The 19,778-nt window shown below is 38.6% G+C and overlaps 1 protein-coding gene across 1 annotated transcript in view; it reads left to right on the plus strand.

Moving 5' to 3' along the window:
- Window positions 1–1,315: 1,315 nt before the first annotated feature.
- ZNF804A (zinc finger protein 804A) overlaps window positions 1,316–19,778 on the plus strand; it is a 209,807-nt gene continuing 191,344 nt past the window's right edge. Inside the window, exon 1 of the mRNA XM_089680855.1 lies at window positions 1,316–1,695. Within this exon, the coding sequence (XP_089536981.1) occupies window positions 1,591–1,695 (105 nt within the window). The 5' untranslated portion in view covers window positions 1,316–1,590. The remainder of the gene's footprint in view (window positions 1,696–19,778) is intronic.

Raw genomic sequence — 19,778 nt, forward strand, 5'->3', positions numbered from 1 at the left:
GAGAACTGTATTGTTTACTTACAGTTTTCTCCCTCCATCAGTAATGCTCCTCGATCACCGGGTGCCGGCGAGTAATCACAGTCCGGGACCTGGTGATTGACAGCCGAGGATGCGAATAGCACCATGGGTAGGGAGTATGTGCCCCACACCCAGAAATGCAAAATCACATATATATATATACGTGATTTTATGTACCCATGCCGCCCTGTAGCAGTATTACTGCTATAGGGCAGATGGGAAGCGGTTAATATGTGTATATGTAAATATCTGAATTAGGAACATACTGCATTATGGCCACTAGATGGAGCAGAGGATCATAGAAAATACACATATTAGACACATTACAGGACTTGTTTTGGCTGCGCCAATGCTGTGACATTTGGAGAGCTACGTTTTTGTAAATAGCCCATATACAGTGTCATTGATCAATTTTGAGCAAATACAACCAATTGCATTGAAATTATTCTGATTGGTCTGCATAGAAAATTCAGTTTTAGAAAAGCAGGCTCAGTAGATTGATATGATTGTTAAGTGTATGGTGCATAATATTTTTCTCCCAGATGGGAAATTGAGCAAAAATACGATCAAATATAAAATCATTTGGTGTATGGCTACCATAAAATGTAATAATTCTTGTTATTGTTTTTGCTGCAATCATTTAGTAAACATATTGCAGGGGTGGAATTCAGAGAGGGAATTATGCAAAGCACTGTGTTCTATTGGGTTTAAAATCCATAAAGAGACCATTAAGAACAGATTAATTCATTGGGTATGCAGATATGGTAATGCAATCTTTTAGCTATATATATTTATTCAATATTTATATTTGCAGCATTTGGATAATAGTGCCCTTTAAGCGGAATGGCTGTTTCAGATGAACACAAGATCACTTGGCCAGCATTAAATATAATCCCTTAGTAAATTAGCTTCAATCTCTCCTTCTCTGGTGCTGTAAATCCAACACGCAGTTAACAGACTACGAGGAATTGGCTCTGCTAGCATCTTTGCCTCGTGCAGACTCCCCACAGCAGCATCCAGCATTGTCCTATCGGGCAACATATACATCAAAAAGCTTTGCTAGAAGACGCATGTGATGGATTGACAAATCCTCGTAGTAGTAATAATACGATGAAGAAAAACATGCTTAATGCACAGATGCATGAGCGTGCCAACTGTAGTGAAATAAACATGGAGCTACACTGCCTCTTAATACTCTGGTTTCTTTTCAGATCGTATAAATCTTCCGCCTCTTAATATAAAGTGGTGAGGGAAAATCAAAGCAGCATGTGACATAAGCTCTTTCTCGTTTTTAGCTAAGGCGCCTCCCTTTCATTGGCTATGTGCAATGAAGCGACAGAGCTCTCCCGTATAACAAGAAATTCAGGAGCTCCCAGCCCATCAGAAAGAGAGAAATCCTCATGCAGCCACTGATGTGAAGCGTCTTCTCTGCACACTGCTAGAGACTTTTGTTTTCTCTTTTCTGCCAGCAGACACTACATAGGATCCCACCTTCCCTCAGTGCATGGGCATTAGGATCCGTCTGCCTGGCAGCAATCCCTGCATGCTCTTTTGTATGAGAAACCCAATCTGATGGAGTGCTACTACATAGTCATCAGCTCCGCACACCTGAGCAAAGGCCACTTTCGCAACATCAAAGGAGTTTTTAGAGGACCTCTCACTGGAAGCAAAAGTCTGGTGAGCATTATGATCTCGCTGTCTTAGCCCGCATGCTGCTTTGTCTATGTTTGCTTTTGATGTGTAGATCTCCGGACTTCCAAGCTGCAGGTTTGAATTAAAACCCTTTCTTTTCAATGGTTACAATAGATTTTTTTTTAATAAAGAATTCCAATTCCGAAATGCTATCTGAGAATATGAAAAATAAAGCATTACATGCCATTAGGTAATAATTTAAAAGGTTGTGAAATAACCATTATTATTTGAAGTACTGTGAGTATGCGATAGTTCAGACAGGCTAAATATATATTTTTATTATTTGCATAATAATACTTAATGATAATATTTGTGAGCTATTATATTTTTAGTGTTTCATTGTAGGCTTCTATCACCTTTATCTAGTATTGCCTGTAATGATTGCCTCTAAAAGATAAAGTAAATGTGGAAGGTATATTGATGCTGCTGTGGAATCCCCTTTCGTAATTAAGAGATAAAGTTCACGCTGCCAAGAGTAGTGGGATGACTAGCAAACATTCATAATGATCGCTTAATGACAGCGGTAAAGAAGTTACTCTGTATAGCAGTGATAGAAAAGAAACCTGGCATGAAGTTGCTGATGATGCACTTTCTAATTGTTGAAGCTTTGGCTTGCATTAATGTACATCATTAGCTGGAGGAGAGGATGGATTGCATTGTGCATGGTGGGTGTTAATAACCTGCGGGTGAAGTCCCAGAGTAAAACTTGGGTCACCATGATCCTCCTCCTACAAATGAAATGTACTGTAAATACATGAATTATTAACCATGTCAATACCTTGTGTGTGTCCCTGATGTTTTATGCCTTTGACACTAATATACCTGAGCTATTCAACAGAATAAATTACTAGTAATGAGTTCACACAGTATGACTTCCTATTTTCCCAAATACGTGCTCTATTCAGTTGTCTATTTAATCAAAAGGATTGCCTATAGTGAGCATGTCCTTACTATAAAGGAAAATAACTTATTTTAAGTGTACTTTTAACACAGAGCCCTCCAACCCAAACCAACCCTCCCACCTGCACTAACTCAAGCCACCCAAAACTCTTCCTTACCTCTTTATAGAGCTGTGTCCTTTTAACTGTTTTCTTCACCTTGGGTAGAAATTCTCTTCAGTATCGTGCCTGCAAACCGACCCCTTATAAACTTGTATAAGGCTTCCCTGAATGGAGGAGCTACATCCTATGCAAACATTGTACAGGACATTGCTCTGCTACAGAGTAAGACGCTGGTTATTTCAGGAGCAGTGGGGAGGTGGGTTAAAGCTTTTTTTTAATAATTTAAATAGGGAATGTTTTATTAAGCTTTCCTAGATATTCAGAGTGCAAAAGACATAAAAGAAAAGTCAGGATCGCTCCATGACATATGCTAGTGTACAATGTAGTACATTTAAAGTAAGCAGTTCGCTAAGTCTAGGTGATCAAAGATGGTAAATTGGGGTAACATTTCACATTGTGCTTTTGCACCAAGAATGATAGGCTTGGCCCCCAACGTGATCAGAGGATAAGTGTGCTCTCAAGTGATCCATAGGAATCATGTAGATAGAGGAAAAGAGGGAAGAAAAGGAAAAAAAGGAAAGAAGAAAGGAGGGGTAGAAATTTATCAGGAAACTATAGCTGTATATAAAAGAAGATTGCTGAGACCTCTACTAAACACTTATTACATTCAACTGGTCACTTAACCTAACCAAAATGCATGCATGACTTTTTTTGTAAATTTTATGCCTCTAATATTTGCTCATCTGTAAAAAAAAGTTGGCAAAAACAGGACCTGTATGGGGCCTCTCCTAAATGCCCAAAAAAATGTATATGGTTCATTAAGGGTTCTACAATTTACTTCTGTATACTCAATATTGGGTTGTGTATAGAATGGCACAGACATAACCTAACATCTGTTTTAATTATCTCCTTGTGGCAGGATCTCCAGTTCATATATTCCCCAGACTTATCATCAGGGTATTATAACTTTGTATCAAGTTGGAAAATCACTGTCAACTAACTGTTGCTAACTGCTAACTGCTTACTTCATACAGTATGTTTAGGAAGACCTTCGTCTGTCAAGTATTTTTTCTGTCTGTGTCCATATTTGGGGGATTTTCCCTCAACTCTTCCAAAAGAGAGCAGTAACAACCAAAAATGTTTTTCCTGGATTTCAGCTTTAAATTTGCACTCACCTTTGCAGTACTGAGATTAAGTTCCAGGTGCATTACTACAATTTGACTGACAAGGAGAGCCCCTACTGAGAAAGCCATTTAGGAGAACAAAAGCTGCTGCAAACAGCAGCAGATCAAGTGTACAATGGGCTCTGGGTTATTTCTGGTTCAATTACCCTTCTACCCATTACTCTCAGACATGTCAGAAGGGTTATATATCATATACAAATTAAGAATTTATTATGAGTTAATTAACAAAAGCTACTTCCTAGCATGTTATTGGATTACTAGCCCCAGCATTATGTGCTATCACAGTCAAGTAATAAATATGGTGCCATAACTGATTAATAACTATTGTGCTACTTTCCAACTCAGTCAAATGTGTCCCTACATTAGCTCCCTGTGCCAACTCCTTCACCCCACTTCAGTTCAATATGCTCTCTCCTCTCTCTCTCTTGCACCCTGGGTCCCCCCTGCACCCCACTCCCCTTTGACTTCCATTCTCCACATGTATTCACTCCCACACAATGGGATTGATTTACTAAAGGAAAATAGGCTGTTCAGCCTATTTGAGGCGAAGTTCTGCTGACATTTATCCTCTGAACATGTGTAAGCAAAAATGCTGTTTATTTTCCTTGCATGTGAATGGGTACTCTTTGCAAAGTGAATTTTCAACACATTGACTAGACTAGGGGGAAGTTCACGTGCAAAGTAAACAACCTATTTGCCTTTAGTAAATCAACCCCAATGTCTTAATCTCAACCCTAGCCATTAATAATTGCCCAATTGCCACTGCATGATATAATGAAGCAAGTAGTTGGTTAATTGTTGCATAAAGTATGGTATGCAGATTTCTCTCTCAGAGCTTACGGTACTTCCTCTCTTATTGACTGGTTGCATCAAGACCGAGTTTTACAGTTACACTAGAGAGAAAGTAATGTACGTCCAGGGAAAAGATAGAATAGCTCACTGGCTTTCTTTTATATGCCAGAGGGGTAACATATTTTTAATTAATAGGTACCATCAGACGGGGGGACTGGGAAATAATTATAAAAAAGTAAAAATGGTCTTCTTTTGAGTCTTAAGCCATTGGCTGTCACTGTTAGTATACCTGATAATGATAATAATGTTTCCAGGACCTGTATTTCGAAGATCTAAAGATATGCATGCTATTTTTACTTCTTACAAGCTGCCACACCAAAGGAAATCTACACAGACATCCAATGTCCAGGATGGAAGACGCAGTCACACAAAGGTGTCTCACTGGCACATTGCTTCTATTACAGTTGGTGCCAAGAACCCCTTTTCGTCATGTTTGTCCCTTGCCATCACTTGCGGTTTGGAGAATTTGCCCAGCCCCGACTGACCACCTATGAGCAGCTTAGTTGCAGGGGAAGCAATGGAATTGATGGCATTATATGCTCTTGTGTTTAGATGTATGTATTAAATATACCTGTAATTTGTTATTTAAAAAAGTATAGAGAAATTTAGAAAATTCGAATTAGAAACAAGTGTAGATTTTAAACTTTAGATGCCACTAGATGTCACTGAAAAGGATACTGCCATTGGCCCCTGACAGAATCCTACAGGATTATACTATCAGATTTAAAATTGCAAATGCTAAAGTGGTTTTAGTAGACTGGTAATGCTTTGTGAGTGCTATCAATTCAGGGCCAGGCAGGTTTTTCCACCATTAAGGCCTATTATGCTTAACAAGTTTCACTTTAGCCTTACTGCCATCACTAACCATAAATTCTCAGAACTTAATGAGAATGACTCATTACACTACTTTAGAATGCTAATAGCTGAAAACCACACTCAAAAAGAAAAATCTGTAAACCTGTTCGCAAGCCAGATAGGAAATTAATATATTTAGAATCCTATACAGCTTCATGTTTGAAAACATTTAAGAACCAATAGTAAGGCATTAAAGACAAGATTCACATTACTCAGATTGTCCACTTGGTTGTTCCCTTGTGAGGTACCTGAGTGGTGCTAAAACATTAGATTGTAATGGTCACAATTCAACAGATGTAATGTATTTGGATATTCAGGCTTCCATCTGGCTTGCCAATTAGTTTTCTATACTTGGATTGATTGATTATGTTTGGAGCTCCAACTGTTATCTAATGCACTGTATGCCAGTCATGAGAGGAATGCAGTGTGTGCAAAAGCTGCCATAGATATTAGATGGTAGCCTTCTACAGTGGCAGTTTTCAGGTGCAGCAATCTCATGTCTATAGAGAGCCCCTGACCATCCATTGCCACTAGGGACATCGGCCGGGCAAGTTACAAAACTGTTGTTCCAAGTGATATAAGTGGCAACTTCAATGTCTGACTATGCTGCTTATCCCTTCTCCTGCCATAGGTATGACCAGTAAAGTTCACATTAAAAAAGAACATTGTCGTTTATGTGGTTCTATTCAATGCTTCTACCTGATGGCAGCCACATTTTTCCTGCAAGTCCACCTGACCTGTAAAATGTATGCATGTCCTAAGTGATGGTCCACTTCATTTGTTGGCATGTACATTTCAATGATGACTTCTGTTCTGGTTCTTGAGATTTTATTAATGTGGTAAAAGCAAAGTATAGTATACCCGGGGCAACCCAGTAAGAATTAATCCCTCATTGATCCAACTTTGGTAAACTGAACTCTGTTTGATTGCTAAGTGTTATTACTGAGTTTACTGATTAATAGCATACAATGAAAATGTTTTCTAATGTGGATTAACCTTTAGATTGTAAGGATGGTGGACAGTGGGATATTCCACAGCACAGTGAAGACAAACTGCCTGCAGCAGGCCAACCTTTCATCGCTATAATGATAGCAAAAGTAATCTTTCCTTAGAAACTTCCTCGGCCTTTATGAAAAGCAATTTTCCAGTGATGAATATGCATTTCTGTTCATATATTTTTCAGCTCCTTTTCTTGGCTTTGCTCCCCTAATGACTGCTAAATGCCTTTGACAATATAAATCGCACAATTTCTGTTACTCTCGGGGGATTGGCTAATGTGCTATTTGCGTTTATGTAACACTAAACAATGTCAGCATTAGAAATAGTGGGTGTTATTTGCCTCTTGAAATATTAAATATGTTCTGTGGTGCATTAGTTTCAGGCAAATGTTTGTCAAAAGTACTGCACAGTTGGTCAGTGGGATACTTGTGGTTAATTATCCATTTCATTTATTCATAAAGCAATAGCTAAGGAAGAGATGTTTGAGTTGTTTTTTGTATAATTGCTCAAGATAAATACTTCAATGCTGAATAGTTACTTTTCCATCTCAAGCCAATTATTTTCAGTTAAGAAAATTCCATATAGTGTCTCTCCAGCAAACTAATGGCTGCTTTTGATTTAAGCTTAGTTTCCTGTAAATACTTAGTTCAGGCGAGAGTGTTATTTCATTTATAGGTGGAATCTGACAGGTTATGTTAGCCCTTGGCTATTTATATCATTTGAGGGCTCCAAAGGAGAGGTCTCTTTGCCAAAGTTGCTTGTAGCCTAATTATTTCTTACAGGTACTTATATAGCACCGCCAGTTTATGCAGCGCTTTACATATATATTGTACATTCACATCAGTCCTGAACCTCAAGAGCTTACAATCTAAGGTCCCTAACTAACATTCATACGTACACATGCTAGGGCTAATTTAGGCAGGAGCCAACTGACCTTTCAGGAAACTATAGTATCCTGAAAGAAACTCATAGAGGCACAGAGAAAACATGCAAACTCCAAGCAGGTAGTGCCGTGGTTGGGATTCGAACCAACGGCCCTAGTGCTGCTAGGTGGAGGTGCACTGTGCTGTCCTCATAATATAAAGTAAATTAAAAACCAACAAGGATAAATAAACTATATATGTTACAAACTCACGCACAGAGATCTCACACTAGACGTCCCTGAGAGTTATAGGAAACTGATGAGTTGCTTGAATCTGTAACATTTGCCAAAATCTGAAGCAGGGCTAGTGCAAGCCTTTTTCATTTGAACATAATACTGTTTAAAATCATGTGTTTGAATATAAAATGCAGCATTTGACAAAAAAAATGCACCAAATGCACCTTAATAGAACCTGCTGCATCCGAAGGAACACAACACAATGCATTGTAGGTCAAATGTAGCATCTGAACTTGTCATCCACACTACTGCATTGACATCAGTAGGAATCTCCTGACCTGCATTTGATATGCATTTCAAATGCATGTCAAATGCAGGAAAACAACACCTGTGTACACAAGCTTTTATTACCCTTGCAATACGTTGTTTCTTGGTGCTAGCAGCCCTTGACTTAGGTCTTTCAACACCAAAATAGGCAAAAAATTAAAGTGCAGAATAATGGCCTTGAACTGTAACCTATTCCTAATTCCTTCAACAGAACTCAATACTGCATTGTCATCAGTGAGAATCTCCTGACCTGCATTTGATATGCATTTCAAATGCATATCAAATGCAGGAAAACAACACCTGTGTACACAAGCTTTTATTACCCTTGCAATACGTTGTTTCTTGGTGCTAGCAGCCCTTGACTTAGGTCTTTCAACACCAAAATAGGCAAAAAAATTAAAGTGCAGAATAATGGCCTTTAACTGTAACCTATTCCTAAATACTTCAACAGAACTCAATACTGAACCTAAACCTTAAAATTAAACCTTAACGGTAACCTAGCCTTCTAAATTAACACTTAAAACTTAAGTTAACCAATAGCCTGAAGTCTAGCACTTAATCTAACTCTTCAAATTAACAATTGACCTAAAATTTAGCACTTAATCTAACCATTCAAATTAAAGGATCCTAGATTGTAAGCACGAAAGAGCAGGGCCCTTGACCCCCTCCTGTTTTGTTTTGTTACTGTATTGTCTCATGTTCTGTCCCCCACTATAATGTACAGCGCTGGGCAAACCTTTTAGCGCTATATAAATACTGTATAATAATAATAATATGTTAGTCTGCTGCTTTACCAGTGGCACAATCTTTGAAGTGCAACTGCTCTTTATTTTAGGGAAGTTTCTTCCTCCCTGGCAGAAATGCTGCAGAATCTCGATTACTAGCAAGGAAGTAGTGATAGAGTGACATCTCACTGGTATGGTCAGCAAGGCAGCAACTCCTTACAACTCCTTAGGAAAATGTAAGTGAACTCTGAGCATGCTATAGACAATTGGCACTGTGACTTGGACTAAGGACATTTAAGACCTCAGCAGCTCAACTCCTGCTATACTTTCTCAAATGTCTCGCTTTCAGCATATTTTTGGATCACTTGCACTTTGTCAGGTAAGTTCAAGTGTCCAGAGGTCCTTTTACCCTTCATAAGAAGCAGGACACCTCTTCTTTAAATACCATAAATCTTTCAAAGTAATTTTCCTCAGTACCTGAGATGATGTGGCACCAATGATATGTCATATTCATGACTGTCAGAGTTTCTTGGATGCGCAGATAGAGAATGCCCTTCTCTTCATGTATCAATGTACTACCACAAGTAAAATTACCTGAAAGTCCATCTCATTGTTTGCATTGTCTTGACCCTTAAGTGGCTTTTTCAAGGCGGGGTTCTTTTGTCTATACATGCTCTGTTCTTGAAGGATCTTGTCCAACTACTTTGCTTCTGAAAGCGGTCAACTCCATAACAAATGTTATTCCACAGATGGTGGATTACAGTACAAAAATATTTGCTTTCCTTGTCTTCCTGCTCACAGCTATAGTAGGACAAAGTTCTCAGTTCTAACATTGTAGGCACTTTGCTGTAGAGCTGTTCTAGATAATTTACAATAATTGTAGCTGTGCTAATAGGCAACAAAAAGAGGACATCTTTCCCTTCTCTCTAAACCCTGCCGAGTTCAATATATTTTGGAGAATTGAGGAACTTGGTAGTCTAGCAGTACTTCTCAATCTTTCAGCCCAGTTGCCAAATAATTTTTATTGTAGTCATCAAACTTAGGGATAGAAGCTTTTATGTTATCCATAAGCATAATCATTGAAGCAGTAGCAGATATCACGTTGTTGGAGTTTCCATGGCAAAAGTAGTTGTTACTATTGGTAGATGCCGAATGTATGGGAAGAATTGAAAACATTAAGGAAATAGTACTGTAACCTTCTTAGGCTTTTTCCATATTCTCCAACGGAAACAGTCACGGGATTTGATTTCTGACACTGTGATTCACCCGATCACATGGTACCACTGAGAATAAAATCACACATTTCATACATAATGCAAACATATCACAAGCACTCTTTGAGGTGCCTCTACTCCCTCTCTGGAGACTTGGTAATTATAAATTGGCAGAATTTATATATCACTTCTGAAGGAGGCTAAGGCTGTCTGAGGGGTCTCCAGTGTCCACCCCAGACCAGAGGTTGGATCCTAAACCTGGCCAAACATTAGTAGATTTCTCAATGAAAGTTTGTATTGACATATACATGAAAATTCTGATCCGTGCATTCAATGACACAACGAATGCTGGTCGAAACTACTTCAAAATGTAATTTGCTTTTAATTCAATTTTGAAATGAATGCAGTTTTACAAAGGAAAACCACATTCACTGTTGGAAATTTGTTTGATCAAAAGAAATTTCCATTCTTTTCCTTTTACATTTCTTGTCAATGTGGTCAAGAGCGAGCATCAATTTGACCACACTAACCATTAGGAAAACAAAGAATGTTCTGAAAATGAAAATTTTCTAACAAAATTCTGTTAGTGTATAGCCAGTTTAAGGCCTACCTCTCCATTCAAGAACATAATGTAATCCCAAGGATTATTCAATTTTGCATAAAAATTGCAGAGCTTTTTTCCCGTCAATCTTTAGCTGTCACAGAGAGGCTGTAAAATTGTACCTGCTCACCGAGCAAACAGCATGGTCTGATTGGCTGACACTTATCCAATCAGCAACCTGCTGCTAAAGCTTCACATGACTGCCTGCACAACTAGTTTTTCTACAAATGGGTCCCACAAGCTTGCTCAGTATCACATTGTAATGATGATGTGAAAGTCTCCAGTTTAAAGTGGTCCAAATCATCAGGAGGCCACTTATATTACATGAAAAACTATTAGGCGATAGATATATTTTAATGCCTTTCTAAACCACTGTGCTGTGTTCAAGTATTTAGTGACTTTTGAGACACGTTAGTAAAAATGAATTTCCAGCTGTTTTCATCATCATCAATTTGCGCTTGATGGGATTTTATTTTAATTACCGTCGATGTAAAGTCTTTTAATTAGCACACATCACACTTCTAAATAAAGAAATAATACAATGGAAGAAAGGGAAACAACTAAGCAAATGACACAGTAAATGTGCACACATGGAATTTGAAAAATGTAATCTTTAGCTGTACATGCCTGAACATCTCCAAGCCCAATATTCACACATGAGTTGTTTTATAATTCTCACACTTGTCAGAGCTTCAACGCAGTTCCATTTGTTAAATTAACATAGTTTTCAGTTGGGACCCTTTGACATGCTATGTGTTAGACTGCTTGTCTGGGCAAAAAATGCAGATCTGCTGTGCTCAGCATGAATTGGAAAATTGTTTTGATATAATTACTGGAGATAGACACTTCATGTAATTAAGGGGTTTCAAAATTGCACGTGTAAGCTTTAATAGTGCAATAAAACATATGTGACAATGCAGCAGTAGTATGAAATGTAAGAATGATGTAAAGGCGACCATCCAAAAGGAGGATGATTGTTCTGAATGAGCACACATGAAGGCAGACACATTCAATTATTTTATAAAGCAGCTAAATTAAACTGCAAATTTCATATTTCTCTTTAGTAAAGTATTTACTGATGGGTTTACATTGATTGTTTCTGAGTACTTTTTATGTATTTGGAAAGCGTTGGTTATACCATCTGCTCTAACTGACCTTCCTTCGTGTCCTGTAAAGGGTTATCGTTTCTGGTCAGCTTCTGGTCTGTGAAGCAGAACATATAAAGCCCAGATTTAATATTATTTAGACTCTTGTATGATTTCTTCTACCTATAGAGAGTCCCAGACGGCTTCCAAGAGACCACATAAACTGAAAATAAACCAACAGTGAGTTGACAAGGCAGACAACAATAGATGATCAACCCACCAGTGCGGAACAAGGAATTCCAAGGTGCAGGACCTGGGAATATTATTTCGTTACTTAAGCTTTTCATGGTGAGGATGGATTTAGGTTGCAGAGTACTGCCAAGCTACAAGTTTTGGGATTGCCTACTGAGGACAGTGACAGTTTGAGCCATAACTAAAGTAAACAGTGGGATAACACTTGTAGAAATTCTATTCTGCCTAAAATGAAACCTATTCAATAGATTTAACTTTAAACTTTAATATCATCAATATTTTCCTTGCAGTTGTGGGAATAAAATAAGTTTAATCATCAATGAAACATTCAATCTCCTATAAACATAAAAATATATGCAAGTATTATTAACTGGAACTATAGACAAAATACAAAATAGTGTAAAAGGGTGACAACACCATGGTCATATCTGCTCATTGATGTTACCACCATTCCCACCCCTTCCCTTTTATATAGCTGTTGTCAGCTCAGGGAACTGTAATTTGTCCAGTGGTACCATAAGGATCTGTCATGTGCACTGGGTTGACTTTTTTTGTCTAGTTGTTGGCAGCATGCATCATGATTGATGATGAATTTACAAGCTGTGTTTACCATAAATAACCTTATCCAGAAGGTGGGCTTTTAACCTGGGTGCCACATATAGTATATGAGCACCGCATATATTCATTGCCAACTTCAGACAAAAAAAAAACAGAAGAAAAAGCACATAGAACTCCCTCAAAAGGTCCCCCACAATCCCCCTAATTTTTTTTAAAGCTGTCAATGACATGTCATTTGATGGCAGCTTTAACCTTTTAGTGCCGGCGTCTCCCTGCTCTTTAGGAGTTTCAGAAGCCGGGAGGCAGACAGGGTTTTAGGGTCATGCGACTGCTGTGATTCGCCGTCACGGCAGTCACATGATCATTAAAGGTCCCGATCAAAAGGGGAGATCGGGACCTTTCCATGAGTCACGGACATATGTGCTGGGAGAACACAGGGCGTGCACTCTCAGATCATATGTATTTTCTAATTGTACACAAATATGCGGACGCTTGGCGTCAGGGCCCAGATGCCGAGAGACCGCATATTTGCATGCGCTCGGCTTCAAGGGGTTAAACACTTCTTTCCTTTGTCAATGTCAGTACCGCTCTGCAGCACTTTCTGTAAATCACAGGGGTGTGCTTCTTCTCAGCCAGTATTAGGACACTCCCATGCATGTAATTTAAAGAAATTGGGCATTTTTAATGTTTCGCTTTAAACATTTAGAAAAGGTATTTTAATTTGACAGATTCATCTCCAATTGACTTAATTGGGGTTCAGGTTCTATGTAATTTGATGGCAGTTTTAAACACTTTTTTCCTTTGTAAATGTCAGTAATATTCTGCAGCACTTTCTGTAAATCACAGAGATACATAGCACAGCACTCTTCCAGCACAGAGACCCGGAGCCCCGGGTCTCATACTAGCGATCAGGCTGTCTGTAGTCTTCAGCGGCAGACTGATTATCAGGGTAATGCAGGAGAACAATGGAGAGGCAGACAGGGATCGTTGTTACCCCATAACAGGAAGTGCCTAAAAGGGGACCTTCATGACAAAATCACCAGGTAAAATTTTATTGAAAGCCGCAGATTTTAACAGTTTGAAAATGACTTTTGAAATGACTTTAATATCTTAAGATCTATACTGTGTGAGGTTTTATTCAGTGGGATTGCATCCACTGTAACAAATTCTCTTTTTGTCGCCTGCTGCTGTTTTGGTGCATTTTCACTTTTTAAATGATGATGCCTGGGTGCTATTGCATCTCAGAAGTAATACTTATAAAAGAGAAAGAATTTTGTGTTAGCTCCATCTTTAGCCTTCCTGACTGATACAAGACACCAGTTCTGTTGCGGTAGTGTTGTATCCCAGGGGAAAGAAAGAGTTGCTTCAAATCATTCCAATTTTGTCACCTTCCCTGCCCTGTCCAGAATGTTATTAATGCTGTTGCATCCTGAAAAAAAATAAAACAATATTCTAATTTGACTTCTTAATTTTTTTGCCTCCCTCTTTGTGCTCTGATCCATGCCACTTAAGCTTCTATGATGCTGCTGCATCCAACAGAAAGGGATTTTAATAAAATAATTCTAATACCAGTCTCTCGTCCTGATCCAATATACTGATGCTGCTTGCTGTCACACCCAAAAAAAAATGATACAATAATTCTGCTTTTGTCATCTTGTTCAGTCTTCTTGCCTGGTCTGTGATGATGCTGCTTAAAGCGGAGTTCCAGTCTCCTAGCCAACATTGCATTAATAGCATTTTAGGGATCATTGTAATTCCTCATAAGCAGAATGGATAATGTTGCCCATGTACACAGTGGCGTCCCGAGGCAGGTGCGGGGGGTGCGCACCGGGTGACACCGATCGCACGGGGTGACATCGGCCCCGCTCCACAAAAAGGTCAGTTGTAAAGCAAGCCGACGATCCCCGCAGGATAGATCCGATCCATCCTGCGGGGATGGTCGGCTTTCTTTACAACTTATCTTTTCTTGGAGCGGGTCCAGTATCACCCCATATAGGTTGCATGCCGACGATCCTGCGGGGATCGTCGGCATGCAACCTATACGGGGTGACACGGGACCCGTTCCAAGAAAAGGTAAGTTGTAAAGAAAGCCGACCATCCCGGCAGCATGGATCAGATCTGTGGATTGAGCATAATGGATCGGAGTCCGATCTATTATGCTCAATCTGCAGATCTGATCCATTCTGAGGGGATCATCAGAGGGGGTGTCACCCAGTGTTACCGCACCGGGTGACACCAACCCTAGGGATGCCTCTGCATATACACATTGTAACTACTTACAAACTTCTTATTTTACTTTTGTCCCCCTCAATTCTGGCTGCGGCCATACAGGATTTGCGCAGCTGAAGCCGGCCTGGCTTCATTTCCTGGATTTCGTGCAGCTGGCTACCCAGCATGCACCCCGGGATCTCGCACATGCGCAGTAATGATACTGCGAGGAGTGCTTTGTGTACCCGCATTACCTGTACAAAGACTCCTGCGATCGTAGATATCCCAGGAGTCAACGGACCAGGAACATTACTAAAAAAAAGGTACTTTCTGCGGGAAATTTCTACATTTCAGGATCCATATCTTGATTAACTAGCGGTGTACATTACAATGTGGGTAATTCCTAAAAATGACTGGAGATCCGCTTTAAGTCTCCTATATTTTAGATAAAAATGTAAAGGGAATTTTATTTTCTATCTCATCACAGGTGCTGTTGCCTGATTTGTGATCATGAAGCTTTCTGGAACAAATTAGTGTTATCTATAAACTGTTTGGTCTCCTTTTGGTGCTATTTCTGGACTACTGTTTTAGATTAAACATTAAAAACATTTTTCTCTTAACAATGAATTGTCCCTTGTAAAAATCCCTTTAAAAAGTTGCAAAAAATGAGTAATCTACCAATACCCTTATTAAAACCTACATTTGTGATATATAATTTTATAGCAGGCATCTGTCAAAACCGAGAAAGATTGCAGAATAGAGCTACAAGCAAACCATCAGCTTTGACTCCATATCTGTTTGATTGACAATGATTAAAAAATTCAAAAGGCACAGAGGAACCACCTAATTTATATTGTCTGTACTGGCATGGCCTTTTCCCATCAGAAATCAAATCCCTTCAAGTGTAGTTACAGCTTAACAGGGAGATTTTGCTTCCAAAAGAAAAAATGATTGGTAAAAAATTCCTGTAGTGGGAAAGCTCTGAACCTTCAGAAAAAAAGAAAAAAAAAATACACCAAATTTGGATCAAGGAGGTGAAGAGTATGTTAAGTGACGGAGGACTAACTACAGATTTTTTTCCCCTTTTCTTAACCATGTCTATCCCATAGACTAAGAAAAGGGTTTACAATGGTATATTTCACAAATTTACAGTTTATGAGTAAATGTAAGTCTTGGGTTGCCTTCTTTTCTTTGCTCCATACCAGTGTTCATTTGGTTGAAGAAAATATTCTCATCCTAATTTTCATCAGTGGAATGCTTATAGTGACAAAAACTAAACGAAAATCAATTTGAATTTTCCTCAACTGACGAAAACCATGACAAAAATCAATTCCAATTTTCATTAATGAACAAAAAATGGAACGAAAATACGAGGGAGGGATGTTTCTCGTAATGAAACTTGGTTTTACCTATAAAGACGTTATGTTATGGCTAAATCTGTGTCTGTGTAGTTTGTTCAAACCTTAATATCATAAATAATGACATGTTATTAGATTTTTACTCCAGGAGTACTATATAATGAGTGTGGAAATTCTAGAGAAATGCTTAAATAATGCATTACAATTACAATTTAACTAAAACCATTAGATTTCAGTAATCTAAAATGTACTGTAGATTTTAGTCAACTAAAATGTAGGAGATTTTAGTCAACTAAAATGTACTAAAACAAGTCAGATGACTAAAATACGAGTAAAACTAAAAATGGTATTTTAGTCAAAACACTATGACTAATACTAAATTTAAATTTGATGTCAAAATTAACACTGCTCCATACAGAGAACTCTCAACCAGTTTGCGCATAAGCTGACATTATTCCCCCTACCCCAGTGAGCTTTCACACATCTATTGTTACTAAACCACATACCCAAATAGTGGATTTTGAAGCTGAACTCCAACGTTTTAAAAACTGTACACTAGAGTATTCTCACTTATATAAATTCATGCAATGAAAATGTATAACGACTGGATTATCCTGATTTCCACTGAGAGGTGTTAAGTTCACATTACACTGATCATTGGAAGGAATTCCACAACATGCTCCATAACAAACTCCTAAAGTACTGTAGGTGAAAAGTCCAAGACTGAAACTTTGGTTCTCCAAACCCCCCCCCCCCCCCCCTCCACCGTTTACCCTTCTGTGCAAAAGGACACATGCATGTAACATTTTCAATCCATAAGTACATGTGTCATTAAAAGCTTATGAATGGACCCAATTCTATTGTGGTCGTCAAGCATTTTGCAGTTCAAAAACCACTGGCTAGGTTAGACTTGGTAGGTCCAATAAATATCTTCAGTAAACAGGCACTGGAAAAATTATAGCATGATAATTGTATAGATGTGAACATTTATATTACTACTGCTTTCTTTTCTCACTGGAGTTTTGCTGTAAGGATTATCCACTTCTTGGAAATGTTGGCAGCAAGTTCTGGATGGAGATAAAGGGATTATAGAGAATGAAATAAAAACAATGGATTTTAAAATTAACATAGATTTGCAAAGTCAAACCTACAGCTTCATACAGTATATGTTTATTAGCTATAGATGCATTCATTAATTTCTGCTTCACTTATCAAAATAGCACAGTTAAATACAAATAGATTACCCTTCATTTTCTGCTTTTTTATACTACTAAATTATGTCCAGATTTGCTTTAATGATCTAATAACATTGTGCACAGCTTTCTATATGTATAACTAAAGCTATAAAGCAGAAATTCTAAGCTGCAAAACTCGCAATATATTGTGAACTGACCATCTGCATAGTAAAAATTTATATTTTTTATGTGTGCATGCTTTTTATATTTTTGCAAAGAGGAAAAAAATATTTACCGAAGAATTATGTTATTCACCGTTTTGATGGGATGCTGGGAAAGTTCAGGTCAGCTTTAACGTTTTAATGTAATTAATCATTTTAAATCTGCAGCTTCCACTAATATAATATATGGTGATCCTGCCATCAAAGGCCTTGTTCAGATACTTCCTGTTGGGCTCCTATTTGCTACCCTCTCACATGGGCTTCCAATGGACCATTTCAACAAACATTAAAAATTACCTAGGCACAGGGGCAGACTGACAACTCATGGGGCCCCCCTGGCAATAGGGGATCATGGGGCCCCTGTATCCACATGAACCCACTGGGCTCTTAAAGTGGACATGAGCCATCATCACCAGCGCTATATTTTTGTACTTACCTCCTCTTCACTCCTCCACCACTGTTAGGCCATTGTACAGCCTTTGGAATGAGGATAAGAAGTTCTGTTCAAGTTTCAAGCAGGGGCGGACTGACAACTCATGGGGCCCCCGGGCAATAGGGGATCATGGGGCCTCTGTGTCCATGTACAAACTCAAAAAAGCCTATGAAAAAGGTACGAGGGGCATCTCATGGGGCCCCTTACTGACCCTGGGCCCTCGGGCAGTGCCTGAGTTTCCAAATGGTCAGTCCGCCCCTGCCTAGGCATGATCCATTATTGTCACTATCACAAAAGCCACCCTTAGATATTACTGGAGTGCATGCATGTAGACCGAAAGTGGCGGCAAAGAGGTTGGAGGACAACAGCAGCACTGAGATGCAACAAAAGGATGAAAAAAGGCAGAGAGAAGAGGAAGACTGGGGCTACTGTGTGCAAAACAATTGCACGCAGCAGGTAAGTATAACACGTTTGTTATTTTTTTTTAATTTATCGTTTACAATCACTCTAAAGCAAACCTGTCATGAACAAATTATGGTGGGGGGGGGGCTATTTCTGACCTCCTTCCAAACATTTTAGATAGTTGGCTAGGCAGACCACTTTGTTTTTTTACTTTAAGACTTACTGACCCAAACAGGTATACAGCTCTGGAAAGGTCCATATATGCATCCTCTGTTTGGATCGGTGAATCATAGTATTCAAAAGAAGATCTGTCATGGTTTACATTTTTTTTTACAACAGGAAACAGGAATTGGAGTGATCTTGCTATTACATAGAAATAGACGTGTTCAAACATATGGGAAGATGCAGAGGGTTAATTCATATTGCGTATTACATAGAAAAAGCAATCTCTCTTTATTAAGGAGTTCCATATTGTATTAGCTCCTAAAATACTTTAAATGTTTTATAAAGACACTATACTCGTCGATTTGTAAGTAAAACCACTAATAGCAAAAAGACTTGAACGTCTGGTTTTCAAGCATAGATTATTTACATTCATAGACAAGGATGCTGTCTGAGACTTGGCTGTAATGATTCAGTATGAAGCTGATTTTTCCTGTTTTCCTGTCAATTGGTTGCAAAAACTGCCAGTGGCCAAACTCTGTACACAGAGATAATATGAAATTCTCTTGTGCTAAGCTGGTGCAGCTTAATACACTACAGGTTGGTATTAGATTCTGTACTTGTATCTCCCTGTAATGTAACAAAATGTATTGGTTTACTACTTTAACGTTTGGATCTGAAATGAGGGAAGCAATAGGAGACTTTTTACTTTGCTACTTTTAATTCTCAATATTCTCAATTTTGTAGAATGCTATACATATGCTAAACTAAATTTGTTTAATTGGGTGCCTATTTTTCAAACTTTCAGTTCCTAGATCTTCTAGGCAGTATAGATAACAAATAGATCATTAATTACATAGAATTGCCCTGGTTATTTGTAGGTTAGCTGACTTTGTATACTTGGTCATAAAGGTTCTGGCATTTGACATTTGAATTGCAGGGGGTAGGGCTAAGTACTGGGAGGGGCTGGACTTAATCCTGAATTGGAAAGAAGTTCAGGTAGGACCCACAGCCTGTCAAGGCCACAAAAAAAACAAATAAAAAATACAAGCACGTACATAACTGCTTACCAATCAGATTCCAACCTGAACTGAATACAATTAGAGACAGAGAATCAACTTGTGAAAGTGATTGCAAGCTTCGGGGGAGCAGAACAATTTTTCTGTACAATAAGCAGGACATTGCTTAAATAGCTCTACTGTAATCCACAAAGAACCAATCACCACTGTAATCCCACTCAATTTCATCTCCTCCAGTTTATGGTGACCATTCACTCCCATTTATCAGGGACAGTCCTTATTTTGTGGAGCCTGTCCCTGCTAAACAACTGTCCCTGGCATTGACACGTAAATGTACA

This window comes from Staurois parvus, unplaced genomic scaffold, assembly GCF_062004578.1.
Source record: "Staurois parvus isolate SC_StPar_1 unplaced genomic scaffold, SC_StPar_1.0 ptg000251l, whole genome shotgun sequence".
Classification (NCBI taxonomy): Eukaryota; Metazoa; Chordata; class Amphibia; order Anura; family Ranidae; genus Staurois; species Staurois parvus.